The 14,297-nt window shown below is 48.1% G+C and overlaps 1 protein-coding gene across 1 annotated transcript; it reads right to left on the bottom strand.

The window, feature by feature from the left end:
• Window positions 1-1,231: 1,231 nt before the first annotated feature.
• Window positions 1,232-7,509, bottom strand: Dand5 (DAN domain BMP antagonist family member 5). The gene is made up of 2 exons (XM_021169767.2): window positions 7,201-7,509; window positions 1,232-1,723 (listed from the first exon to the last, which is right to left on the bottom strand). The coding sequence occupies exons 1-2, from the start codon at window positions 7,507-7,509 to the stop codon at window positions 1,478-1,480; spliced, it is 555 nt and encodes a 184-aa protein (XP_021025426.1). The 3' UTR covers window positions 1,232-1,477.
• Window positions 7,510-14,297: the final 6,788 nt, after the last annotated feature.

Genomic DNA, 14,297 nt, shown 5'->3' on the forward strand with positions numbered 1-14,297 from the left:
ACCCTCCCTCTAGGACAGTCTTGGGAGCTGGCAGCCAAGCAGGTTCCCACCCCTCTGTTCAGGCCTGTAAGGTCAGGGGTTGAAGCTCCCACGCCGTGCTGTCCCATCTGTTTCCTTGTGGGGGGCCCTCCTGTTCCCCCTCACCTGGATCTTTCCTTCCTGAAGCAGGAAGAGGGCGGGGGGGGGGTTGACCAGCTCCCTCTATCCAGCACTGGGGGGGCATTTGAAGCGACGCTGCCACATGTCTCTGAGTCTCTGCCAGACGGGCCCATCTGCCAGAGCCCTGTTTCCAGCCACCCAGAGCTAGGCTGCCTGGCTGCCACACACCCTGCCCCCCAGCTGAAGAGGGAGCCCCCCACCCAGGAAACCCTAGTCAGAAAGAAGCACGCACAGCTGGACTTGGCCAACCTTTATGGTTCCCACGGAATGCCAGGCTGGGCATGAGGCTGCTGCGGGGACTCGGGTGGGGCAATAAGGGAAACCCCCGGCTACTGTCGATGAGAGAGGCAGCTGCACACATGCGGGGTCGCCTCTGGTTGGGGCCAGGTTTTCCTAGCAGCTGCTTCCTGCTTGTCTGCCATAGTTTGTTGCTGTTGTTGATGCTGCTGCTGCTGTTATTCTGGTGTCCCTAGAACAGGGTCATCTTTGCTGAGTGTCCGGGTTTGGGTAGTGCTGTCATCATAACAGTTGGGAGTGTCTGTCTTGGACACTGGGACGCGGTGCCACCTAGTGGCTAAAAGCAGAACCCCAGGCTGGGGGAGGAGCTCAGCAGGGAGCTGTGCTGCGCGTGAGTGCGTGCGTGCGCGTCAGGGCTGTGTCTGAAGCCCTCTCCCTATTCCCCCCCCCCGCCCCCCCAAAAGTGACAGTGCCTAAATAGCTTCGGTTTCCTCATCTGTAAAATGACCCATGGTGAATTCTACCTTGCGGGACTGCTGAGGATTCCTGAGGAGAACGTGAGTTAGTGATTGTGGCATGAATGTTCCCTCTCACACTGGTCTAATCATACACTATAGCTAATTTTCACCTTTTCTTACTTCCACATATCACATAAGAATAGAACCCAGGAGCCGGGCGTGGTGGCGCACGCCTTTAATCCCAGCACTTGGGAGGCAGAGGCAGGCGGATTTCTGAGTTCGAGGCCAGCCTGGTCTACAAAGTGAGTTCCAGGACAGCCAGGGCTATACAGCGAAACCCTGCCTCGAAAAAACCCCCCCCCCAAAAAAAAAAAAAAAGAATAGAACCCAGGGCTTCATGCATGCTAGTCAAGCCCTCTCCCACTGAGTTATACCCTAGCCCCACATTCTACGACTATTAGTGGTCTAAACCCATGACTGGGAGACCATGTCATTTATTCTGGCCCTGTCCAATTCTGCTCTCTTGACCCGAATCACATCATTCAGGTCACGTCTTTCTATTGCGTCTCCTGCTTCTTTCCAAGGTTCATTCATGTCCTGCGCATTCCTCTAGGATGCTCAGCTCACAGCTTCGGGCGGCACTGACACTTCTGGACCAATACGGTGGAAATCCTCACCCGCCGCGGGGAGGCTAATTGGCCAGCTCCACACCACAGCGTCACCGATGTCCAGCGCTTTCGAGCTGGCACACAGCTGTTGCAGAGGACTACAGGGGTGGAATCCGAGCTGGGAATGTAGAAGGAGGAACAGCGGCCAAAACAGAGATGATTAAGGACCCGGGCACCTGTGCAACCAGGCCTGGAGATCACCTGCAAACAGAGACAGGGACAGTCAGCACTGTGGAGTCTAGGACTAGAGGAATAAGAATGGTTACCATCCACTTCTATGCGGACAGAAAGATGTTGATGCTGAAGGCTGGAGGCTGTTTCAATCCTCCTGGTTGTGTGGCCTGAAGCAATTTACTCAACCTTTCCACACTCTTGCTTGAATAAAATCTTCCAAATCCAAGGCTGGTGAGAGTCATAAAATGATGTGGTGCAAGCATGAAGACCCCCAGCGCTCACATAAAATGGGACACACACCTGTAATCTCAACCGTGGGAAGGTGACGACAGAAGGCCCCCTGTGCTGGCCAACCCAGCCTAGCTGAATTGGTGAGCTCCCATTTCAGGGTTCAGCGAGCTCTTGGGTTCAATTCCCAGCGCCTGTATGACAACTCACAACTTCTCCATTTCAGAGGATTTGACAACTCCTTTTGGGCACCAAACATATGTATAGGACATACATATATGCATACAAAACACCCATAGAATTAATTCTATTTACTTGTTTATTATTTCAAGACAGGGTTTCTCTGTGTAGCCCTGGCTGTCCTGGAACTCACTCTGTAGACCAGACAGCCTTCAACTCAGAGATCTGCCTGCCTCTGCCTCTGCCTCTGCCGAGTGCTGGGATTCATGGCATGGGCCACCTTTGAATTGTCTGACAATTTAATCCCTTTTAACAAGGAAAGGAGTAGTTGAGGACACTGCACACCAGTCCCTGTCCTTGACACACATGTGTGCCTATACACATACTCCCAAACAAAAGCATTCAAATTAAATGAGAAGGCTGGGTCTGGTGATGCAGACATGGATATCACAGTCAGTCCAGAGGCCAAGATAAGGGCATCTCAGGATCAAAGCCCACGAAGGAAACTTACTGAGACCCTGTGTCAAAGTAAATGGAAACAAAAAAAGGAAAACAGAAAAAAAAAACATGTATGAAAATCTCAATAAAATGTCATATTAAAAATTGTGTGAGACGGGCGTGGTGACGCACACCTTTAATCCCAGCACTTGGGAGGCAAAGGCAGGCAGACTTCTGAGACTACAGAGTGAGTTCCAGGACAGCCAGGTCTACACAGAAAAACCCTGTCTCGAAAAACAAAAAACAAAGCAAACAAACAAAAAATTCAAATTCGAAGGGAGTGGGGGGGGGGTCAGGATAGAGATGGCTCGTCGGTTACAGCACTGCATGCTGCTGCAAAGGACCTGGACTCTGTTCGGTGGCTCACAGTTATGCATGACTCCAGCTCCAGGGGATCTGAGGACATCTTCTGGCTTTGCACTACTAGGCACACACCAGGTATATAGACAGTAGACAAAACATACACATTAAAATATTTTAACTTTTAAAAATCTGGGTGTGGTTATTCATACCTATAATCTAAACACTGGGGAGACTGAAGCAGGAGAACTGCCATGAGTTCGAGACCAACTTTGGCTGCACAGTCAGCTCTAGGCCAGCATGCGCTATGGTGTGAAACCCTATCTTTTTATTGTTTTAAATTAGTGTCGTCGCAAGTGTTGGGGGGTTGTATCCACGGTACCCACGTGGAAGCCAAAGGACGACCTGTGGGAGTCAGAGCTCTCCTTCCACCTCGTGAGTCCCAGGAATCAAACTCAGATTGTCAGGCTTGCTGCTAAGTTCCTTTACCCGCTGAACCGTTTCTCTACCTCTGAACTGCTTTGTAAACACACACACACACACATCAGCAAGATAGCTCAGTAGACAAAGGCACTTACTGCCAAGTCTGACAACCTAAATTTAATTCCTGTGGCCCATACAGTGAAGGGAAACCCTCTTACAAATTATCCTCTGCCCTCCACACTTGGACCATGGGACACCTCTACACACACACATACTCATGTGCCCACAGATATGTGTCATTACCTAGCAGTGGTGGCACATGCTTTTAATCCAAGCACTTGGGAGGCAGAGGCAGGTGGATCTCTGGGTTAGAGGCCAGCCTGAACTACAGAGTGAGTTTCTGGTTGCAGAGGAACTTTGTCTTGAAAAACCAAACATAATACTATAGGGACCAGAGAGAGAGCTTGGCAAATACACGCACGTTAAGAGCACCCAATTAAGAGTGTTAATTGCTCTTCCAGAGGACCCAGGTTCAATTCCTGGCACCTACATGGCAGCTCACAACTTTAATTCCAGTATCCAATCCCTTCACACAATCATATGTGCAGGCAAAACACCAGTGTACATAAAATATAAATAAATACATTTGGATCAGGCATAGTGGAGCATGACTCCATTCCCCGCTCTTCAGAGACAGAGGCACACAGATCTCTCTGACTTCAAGGCCAGCCTCGACTACAAAGGTGGTTCCTGAATAACCAGAGATGTTACACAAAGAAACCCTGCCTCAAAACCAAAACAACTACAACAACAAAAACAATATAAGGGCTGGAGAGATGGCTCAGAGGTTAAGAGTACTGACTGCTCTTCCAGAGGTCCTGAGTTCAAATCCCAGCAACCACATGGTAGATATAACCATCTGTAATGGGATCTGATGCCCTCTTCTGGTGTGTCTGAAGACAACAACAAAAAAATATATAGGTATAATTACATATCTTTGAGACAGGGTCGTACTATGCAACTAGATAGTTCTAGCTAGATAGAACTTGCCGTGTAGCCCAGGCTGGCCTGGAACTCCCAGAGAAACCACCTTGTATTCTCAAGTGCAGGGACTAAAGATGTACATCACCATGCTCAGAATAATAATGAAAAAATTAAAAAGACAGGCTGGGCTGTGGTGGCTCATGCCTTTAATCCCAGCACTTGGGAAGCAGAAGCAGGCGGATTTCTGAGTTCGAGGCCAGCCTGGTCTACAAAGTGAGTTCCAGGACAGCCAGGGCTATACAGAGAAACCCTGTCTTGAAAAACCAAAATAAATAAATAAATAAATAAATAAATAAATAAATAAAATAAAATAATAATAATAATAATAATAATGAAAAAGGCAAAGAAGAAACCACTTGAAACCTTTACGGTTTCTGTTAGTTGTTGAGATAGGTTTCACGTAGCCAGACAGGCCTCAAACTCATTTGGCAGAAGTTGACCTTGAACTCCTTATTCTTTTGCCTCAGCCTCCCACATGGCACATTTTACATGCCCATGGTCCTGGGTTCCACTCTGAGCACTGGAATTAAAAAAGGAAACCAAGCCGGGCGTGGTGGCGCACGCCTTTAATCCCAGCACTCGGGAGGCAGAGGCAGGTGGATTTCTGAGTTCGAGGCCAGCCTGGTCTACAAAGTGAGTTCCAGGACAGCCAGGGCTATACAGAGAAACCCTGTCTCGAAAAACCAAAAAAAAAAAAAAAAAAAAGGAAACCATCCCTGCCCCCCACGCTGGCCCCTGATAAGCCCAGACCTGATGTTCTGTCTCCCCGTGATGATGAAGCCAGTACTAATATGTCCCTATTTCCAAGTAAGGAGACTGGGGCTCAGAGCTGCCTGAGATTACATAGCTGCAGGAAGTCCGCCAGCCTACAGTGTCTTGTGCCATCTGGGGCTGGTGCAGCGCTGGGCTCAGCAGTGAGCTAGACTCCAAGCCAAGTTGCATTCTACTAGGTCAGTCATTGGTAGGTAGCAGAAGAAGAATGGAGTGGGCACAGTGATGTGTGTAACCCCAGAACTCAGAGGTTGGGGCTCACAAGTTCCAGGCCAGTCTGAACTATTTGCTGAGACCTATCTTGAAAAAAAAAAAAAAAGATTTGGAACCAGATAGGTCAATCCTGGTCTCCTAAATTCCCAGGTTTGATAGCCAAATACCAAGCCAGGGATTTTTGGGAATGGATGCCCTACTGAGCATGGCTAAAAGCACTCTGCATGAACCCATGTTATTACCTACGTTTTATGGGCTAGAGAAGGCTAGCTACAGACACAATAAATCAGGATTGAACTCAGCACAAAATAAGAATTCCCAAAGCCCTTTTGAAACACTAACTGATGGCAGATATGAACGCAGATATGAAATTGTTTCTTGTTCAGGCTGCCGTATAGTCGGTGAGAAGCATGTGCTATTAGTCATTCATTCATTCATTCAACAAACACTGTATGTCCACTGTATGCCTGTCCCTGTTGTAGGTCTTGGGACAGGAATATTAGAAAGAAAACAAACAAACAACCAGATAGCCTCTGCCCTGAAATGGGGTTGTAGCTCAGGATATAGGGCACTTGTCTAGCATACTTGAGGTTCTGGGTTCCATCATCAACACCACATGAACTGCTCTGCTGGTTCATACCTGTAATCTCAGCATTCAGGAGGCAAAGGCAAGAAGATCTGAAGTTTACAGCCAGCCACAAGCTACATAAGACTTTAGCTATAACAACAGTAACAATAAACAGACAGACACCTCTGCTCCAAGATGGGTGTGGTGACTCACACCTGTGATCCCAACAGAAGGATCACTGAGTTAGAGTGCAGTCTGTGAGACCCAGTACAAATGCCGGCTCCAGAGCAAAGCTCTGTCTAAACATATACACACAGCATACAAGAAAGTCTATCATCTGCTAGGAGTGAAGGGATGAGTGGGAGGTCAAAGAATGTAGACCCTTGTGGGCTCTTAGAACGGGGAGAGTAACTTTAGAGTCCTGGGCGTTCGGAGAGCAGCAAGGGACATGGATTTGTCAACAGCCTCTTCCTGACTGCTAAAACAGCCAGTGGCTGGAGATGGGGCTCAGTGGGAAGAGCTTGCCTCACACGCCTGAAGCCCTAGGTTCTGTAAACCAGGTGCGGCCGCACACAGAAGGTGAGGTCAGGGGTGGGATCTTCTGTCGTCGTTGTCTTCCTTTGTTTGTGTTGGTTTTCCAGACAAAGATTCTCTGTGCCACCCAGGCTGCCCTGGAACTCACTCGGTAGACCAGGCTGAGAGAAGTGGAATCTTTATTTTTTTATTTTTAAAAATTTTTTATTTTTGGTTTTTCGAGACAGGGTTTCTCTGTAGCCCTGGCTGTCTTGGAACTCACTTTGTAGACCAGGCTTGGCCTCGAACTCTGAACTCTGCCTGCCTCTGCCTCCCAAGTGCTGGGATTAAAGGCTTGTGGGAGAAATGGAACCTTAAATCCTTTTTAGCTACACAGTTTCAGTCTTAAGAGCACTTTAGTTACATAGAAGTCAGCCTGGGCTGCAGGAATCCATGTCTCAAAAACAAAACAAAAAAACAACAAAGTAAAAATCAGACTTGAGAAATGAAAACAAAGGCAATCACAGCAGCAGAAGTGGAAAACCACTTGCCCTGTTTGATAAGGAAGAAACCTAAAGTTCATAGGCACTTAGATTCAGGACTTGAGACTTGATTGCAAATCTGCCTGGCCATAGACCTGTGCTCTGAACACTGCTGAGAGTGGCCCCCACCACTGCTACCACCACAGACCACATCATTACCAAAGATGACGCCACCACCACCACCACCATCACCAAGGACACAACCACCACCACTACAGACTCACCTGAACAAAGGACAGAGCTTTACAAGTCTCCTGAAGCACTTCTTGAGGAGCCAAGGGCAAAGGCATACCAGCAGCTACTCTCTGCCCTCCCTGCAGCTCACTGGTCCCCTGCTGTTTGTTCTGCAGGCCCAGGAAGGCCTCCCAGCTACCCAGGGCAGAGATGGGCACCAGGGGACCCAGAGTCCAGCTCTGATTGGTAGCAGCCCCGGACTGAACAGGGGTCGCTGGGGCCCCAGGCTTCCCTGAGCCTGTGGGCAGCCAGGCCCCACTGAACAGACCCAGCAGCGTGGTGAACTGACTACGGAACATCACTTGGCTGTGCAGTCGTTTGTCTTAAAATGGGCTCAGGGTCCTTCGCAGTGGGCCCTGCTGTCTAGTGTGTGGCGTCTGGGCCCTCAGAGGTCTGCTTTTTATCACTGTTCCCTCCCGAGCAGCTTGAGAGTTGTTTTCTGGGAGCTCACAGCAGGGAAGGAAGAGAAGCTGACCTGGCCAATCCCACAGCTCCTCCCAGCCTGCTGAGAGTCCCTGGGGGGGCTGAGCCTGCTCCATGGGGACCATGAGAATCAAGGTAGGCAGGCCCAGGGGACAGCAGCTAAGGGATCTTTTGAACCCTCAGACCCCTATTCATCCACTTAGTGACATCACACCCTTCGGTGCTGCCCTGAAGTTTCTTGGCTGTGCACCTTCATGCAAGGCCGTTAACCACCTTGGGCTTCATCCCTTCCCCTCTGTAACAGGATACTGGCAACAGCATCAGACACAACCTCAGAGGTTGTGTTGAGGACTCAGAGAGACCTGAAACACACATGTTCATGCTCATTTGTCTCATGAACCCATAACTTTTTTTTCCTGTTCTGAGGAAGGAACCTTTATGAATTATAAACAGCTCTGCAGCACTCCTGTACCCAAATGACAATGAATTAACCTGACTGCTACTACTGTGTTATTGGGTGGGGTGGAGACAAGACCTCCGTATTATGTAGCTCAGACTGGCCATTATCTTGAGCTTCATCCACTTCAGTCTCCTGAGTACAGAGATGGCAGGTATGGGCCACAACTCCCATATCTGTCATCCCAGCACATAAAAAGCACCGGCAGGAGGATCCAGAGTTTAAGGGCAGCCTTGCCTAAAGAGTCATCTTTAATGTTTCAAAGGAAAAATAAAACAATAAGATGAAATGAATTTTAGAGGGTTTCTGATACCTGGGCCATCAGGGAAGACCCCCACCCCCCCAAGAAGGTGACACTTTTGCAGAGACCTGAGATGCTGATACAAGCGATGGGAACAGAGTGGTGGGAAGTACACAGAGGACGTGAGATTGCATCCCAGACTTTGGGCTCTCGAGGCGCCTGTGGGGGTCGGATCCGGCCCTTGTCGGTGCATCTCACACCCAGGTGAGGAGGAGCAAGGCATGGCGGCAGGAGCGTGAGAAGCTGCTGCCTGGGTCCTTCCCGCGGCGCGCTAGCCATCTAGCGGCCGCTCACGGGACTGCGTGGCCGCTACACCCTGAGACACTAGCTTCCAGCCTGCTGTTCCCCAAGCATCATTTCTGAAGAACCTCCAGCCAAGTCCAGTTCTATACTGACAAAGGCTGCAGCCCAAGCATTGCAGCGGCCTTGACATTTTCTGTGCCAGAATCCCCTACTTCTCACTTCCACCTCACTTCTTCTTTTTGGATGAGCGCACTCACCTCACCTCCCACTTTCTCCTTTGCTCCACGTGGCTGCCAGGAGACACTGAGAGCACTTCAATCAGGTCAAGGCCCTTGGCTTACACCCCTCCAAGGTGCCCATCTCCCTTTTGGAGCAGGCTAAAGACCTTTCCAAATCCCACCAAATCCCGCACGGGGATCTCTCCATCATTTTCTCAACCTCGCCTACCCATCCTTTCCCCTGTTTCTCACTCTAGCCAGAGTTTCACAGAAGTTTCCAAACTTCTCAGGCAGAGTCCCACAATGCCTTGCAGCTACACAGCGAGCCTTCTGTACCCACAAATAGTGATTTCAAGGATTCAACCAACTCCAATCTGAGGACTTGGTAACCAGGTGAGGCTAATGCAAGTGTTTAAACACACCTGGCGCCGGGGGTGGTGGCGCACGCCTTTAATCCCAGCACACGGGAGGCAGAGGCAGGCGGATTTCTGAGTTCCAGGCCAGCCTGGTCTACAAAGTGAGTTCCAGGGCAGCCAGGGCTATACAAAGAAACCATGTCTCGAAAAAAAAAAAAAACAAACAACAAAAAAAAACATGCCTGGCACATTAGGTTTCTGATACACACACATATGTATATATGTGTATATATATATACACACATAAATATTTAAGTTTTAGTTTTTTAAGACAGGGTCTCCTCACAACCATCTGTAATGGGATCCACTGTCCTCTTCTGGTGTGTCTGAAGACAGTGACAGTGTACCCACATATATAAAGTAATAAATCTTTAAAAAAAATAAAAAATAAAAAAAAGACAGGGTCTCTTTATGTAGACATAGCTGCATATTTGACTTTTACAAGCTGGCCAGCACTTGGGAGGCAGAGACAGGTAGATCTCTCTGAGTTCAAGGCCAGCCTGACTCCAGGGCAGCCAGGGATAAGCAGTGAAACCTTGTCTCAAAAACATAAAAATAAATAAAAAATATTTGAATTTTCCCGAAAAGCATGTTTATGGACATGCATTTGAAGCTTTCAGTGCTCTGTGGTACGAGGCTGACATTTACCGTAAACAGCCCTAAAGTGCCCTCTGCTCAAGTGCAAGCCGCCAACAACAACCAAAAACTGAGCTTCAAGGTCTAAAGCAATCCTAGAGGATTCACTTTGATTATTTTGCATGTGTGTCTGCCACATGGATACAGTTTACCTCGAAGGCCAGAAAAGTGCTCATGAGACTTTCTGACTTTCTTTCTTTTTTCTTTCTTTCTTTTTTTTTTTTTGGCTTTTCGAGACAGGGTTTCTCTGTGTAGCCCTGGCTGTCCTGGAACTCACTCTCTAAACCAGGCTGGCCTCGAACTCAGAAATCTGCCTGCCTCTGCCTCCCAAGTGCTGGGATTAAAGGTGTGTGCCACCACGCCCGGCTCATGAGACTTTCTAGGTGGGTGCTGGGGACTGAACTCTGGAAGAACCAGTGAGCTATCTCTACAGCCCAGCTTCATTTCTGTCCTGTGCAACACTGGCAGAATTACTGTCCAACAGATCAATGAGGCGGGTTCCATCTATTTGATTACTTCCTCTCATTTGACTGTGGGAAAAATTCAAAGGAGCTTTTTTTATTTTTTTCCATTAAAAACCGCGCATTTGCTGATCGTGGTTGCAGACACCTCTCAGCCCACACTCAGAGGCACCGGCTGATGGAGCTCTGTGAGTCTGAGGCAAACTCTACATAGCAAGTTCTCTGCCAGCCAGAGCTACATAGTGAAATTCTGCTTGTCACCCCCAGAGAGAAAGAGAGAAGGAAGGAAGGAAAGAAGGAAGGAAAAAGAAAGGTATTTTTTTACTAGATACTGTGGTGCAGGTCTGTAATTGAAACTCTAGCGGCTGAGGCAGGAAGACTTCAAGGTTGAGGTTAATGTGTGCTGCTATTCTCAAGATTGTGTCTACATGGGGGCGGGGTGGGGCTGAGGAAGTGGCTGGAGGGGCCGCTTTAGATAAATTTGGGAGCTCTAGGTTCAGTGAGACGCCCAACCTCAAAACTAAGATGGAGGAAGTCAGGTGTGGTAGTGTGTGCCTTTAATTCTCAGGGGACAGAGGCAGGCAGTCTGGGCTAAACATCCAGTTCCAGAACACCTGAAACTACTGTGTCAGTCAGAAGCAAGCTGGGGAGGAAAGGGTTTATTCAGCTTATACTTCCACATTGCTGTTCATCACCAAAGGAAGTCAGGGCTGGAACTCAAGCAGGTCAGAAAGCAGGAGCTGATGCAGAGGCCATGGAGGGAATGTTCCTTACTGGCTTGCTTCCCCTGGGTTGCTCGGCTTGCTTTCTTATAGAACCAAGACTACCAGCCCTGAGATGGCACCACCCACAATGGACTGGGCCCTCCCACCTTGATCACTAATTGAGAAAATGCCTTACAGCTGGATCTCATGGAGGCATTTCCCCAACTGAGGCGCCTTTCTCTGTGAGAACTCCAGCCAGGGTGAAGAAGACACACAAAACCAGCCAGTACAACTACATAGAAAGACCCCATCCCCAAAATTCGAACAAAATGAGACAAAGGAGCCGGGCGTGGTGGTGCACGCCTTTAATCTCAGCACTTGGGAGGCAGAGGCAGGTGAATTTCTAAGTTCGAGGCCAGCCTGGTCTACAGAGTGAGTTCCAGGACAGCCAGGGCTATACAGAGAAACCCTGTCTCAAGAAACAAAAAAAAAAAAAAAAAAGAAGAAGAAGAAGAGAGACAAAGGGAGCTAGAGATATGACACAGAGAGCACTTGCTGGTCTTACAGAGAACCAGGGCTCAATTCCCAGCACCTACGTGGTGGCTCTGAACCATCCCTAACTCCAGTCCAAGGAATCCCACACCCTTTTTGGATATTTTAAGGCACCAGGCACAAACATGGGACACATATATACACACACTTGTACACATAAAATAAGTCTTAAAAATAATAATTTAAGTCAGACAGTGGTAGTGCATGCCTTTAGTCCCAATACTCTGGAAACAGAGACAGGTGGATCTTAAAGTTCGAGGCCAGCTTTGTCTATATAGTGAGTTCCAGGACAGCTAGAGCTACGCAGAAAAACCTTTTCAAAATACCCTGAAATAAAAATGATGATGATGATGATAATTTATTATTATTATTATTATTATTATTATTTTAAAGATTTACTTTTTTTTTTTTTTGGTTTTTCGAGACAGGGTTTCTCTGTATAGCCCGGGCTGTCCTGGAACTCACTTTGTAAACCAGGCTGGCCTCGAACTCAGAAATCCGCCTGCCTCTGCCTCCCCAGTGCTGGGATTAAAGGCATGCGCCACCACACCCGGCGATTTACTTATTTTTATTTATATGAGCACACTGCAGCTGTCTTCAGACACATACCAGAAGAGTGCATTGTTACAGATGGTTGTGAGCCACCATGTGGTTGCTGGGAACTGAACTCAGGATCTCTGGAAGAGCAGTCAGTGCTCTTAACCACTGAGCCATCTCTCCAGCCCCAATTTATTATTATTATTATTAAAAAGATGTATGGCAATAGAGAAAAACACCTAACATCAACCTTTGGCCCATGGGGACACTCACATACACAAAAAGACCAATACTTGGCCTCCACATACATGAACACATATAATCCCATAAACAACTGCACATGCATAAACAAAAGGCTGGCAAACTGACTTGCTCCTACTCCAGAGTTCATGCTTGTAACCCTCACTGGGGAGGCTGAGAAAGGCAGATCCCTGGGGCTCACTGGCCAGCCAGCCTAGCTGACTTAGTGAGGTTCTGGTCAATTAAAGATCCCCATCTCCAAAAAATGAGGTGGAGGTGCCGGAGGAATGATACCCAAAGCTGACCTCTGACCTCTGACCTCCATATGCTCAGGTGTGAACATATACACAGACAAATCCATATAACACACACACACACGGTAGGCTTGACAGTCTAGATCAGTGGTAGAATATTTGCCTAGCATGTTTAAGGCCCTGCCCTCCATCCCAACCCAGAAATAAAGAAAAGCTACACAGAGAAACCCTGTCTCGAAAAACCAAAAAAAAAAAAAGCCGGATTTGGTGGCACAATTCAGAGCACTTGAGATGCAGAGGCAGAAGGACCAGACATCCAAGGTTAATACTGGCTACTTAGCATGGGCTACAGGATACCCTATTTTTGTTGTTGTTTTGATGACACAGGCTTTCACTACATAGCTTTGGTTGGCATCGAACTTAAAAAAAGATCTGCCGGGCGTGGTGGCACATGCCTTTGGTCCCAGCACTCGGGAGGTGGAGGCAGGCGGATTTCTGAGTTCGAGGCCAGCCTGGTCTACAAAGTGAGTTCCAGGACAGCCAGGGCTATACAGAGAAACCCTGTCTCGAAAAAACAAAACAAAACAAAACAAAAAAAATCTGCTTGTCTCTGCCTCCCTAGTGTTGGGATTAAAGGTATGCACCAATAGGCCCACCTTGAAACCCTGTCTTTTTTTAAACATGTCTCTAACGGTTTGGGGCTGTAGAGATTGGCTCAGTGGTTAAGAGCACTGGCTACTCTTCCAGAGGTGCAGGGTTTTATTCCCAGCACCACATGGCGCCTCACAACAGTCCCAGGGAATCTGACACACTCTTCTGACCGCCAGGATCATTGCACACAAAAGCCCACTCCTCAAATTCAGAACTTAAAACTCTGACACAAGTGAGCCAAGTGTTAATACTCTGGATGATACTGTCGGGCAGTGGTGGCGCACGCCTTTAATCCCAGCACTTGGGAGGCAGAGACAGGCGGATTTCTGCGTTCGAGGACAGCCCGGTCTACAAAGTGAGTTCCAGCACAGCCAGGGCTACACAGAGAAACCCTGTCTCGAAACCCCCCCCCAAAAAAACAAAAAAACAATACTCTGGATGATTATGCTTCTGCCAATGACCCAGCAATATAAATTAACCTGGACTTAGCTACTGTCTAGTAGGGACTGTACTAGTCAGTGACAAATAACATTGAAATCACTACAGTATTCACATCTGCAGGTCATCTGCCCCCCTCTCAATAGGGTCTCTTTGTGTAGCCTTGGCTATCCTGGAACTAGCTGTGTAGATCAGGCTGGCCTCAAACTCACAGAGTTCCACCTGCCTCTGCCTCCCGAGTGCCGGGATCATCACCACTTTGGCAACTTTGACCTCTTATCCTTCTGTCTACCTTCTGACTGCTTGGATTACAGGTCCAAGCCATCATGCCCAGTTTTTGTGGTGCTGGTGACCCTGAAACTCCAGCTCCAAGGATCTGATGCTCTCTTTTATCCTCCAAGGGCACCCACACATATCCAAACACACACGGATTCACACATGCATGTGAGGGTCTCTGTAAACACCAGGGTGAGGCAAAAACAAAGTCTGGTTCAACAGCACCCACTGGCCAAGGTTGGCTCAAGTTTCTTTTTTTTTAACTTTCTTTTTTTTTTTT

This window comes from Mus caroli, chromosome 8 (assembly GCF_900094665.2).
Source record: "Mus caroli chromosome 8, CAROLI_EIJ_v1.1, whole genome shotgun sequence".
Classification (NCBI taxonomy): domain Eukaryota; kingdom Metazoa; phylum Chordata; class Mammalia; order Rodentia; family Muridae; genus Mus; species Mus caroli.

Excerpts from the sequence above, each read along its gene's own strand:
- Dand5 (XM_021169767.2), bottom strand. The coding sequence starts at position 7,509 with ATGTTCCGTAGTCAGTTCACCACGCTGCTGGGTCTGTTCAGTGGGGCC. Across the intron at positions 1,724-7,200 it reads AAGCTCTGTCCTTTGTTCAG|GTGATCTCCAGGCCTGGTTG; the intron begins GTGAGTCTGTAG and ends CTCTGTTTGCAG.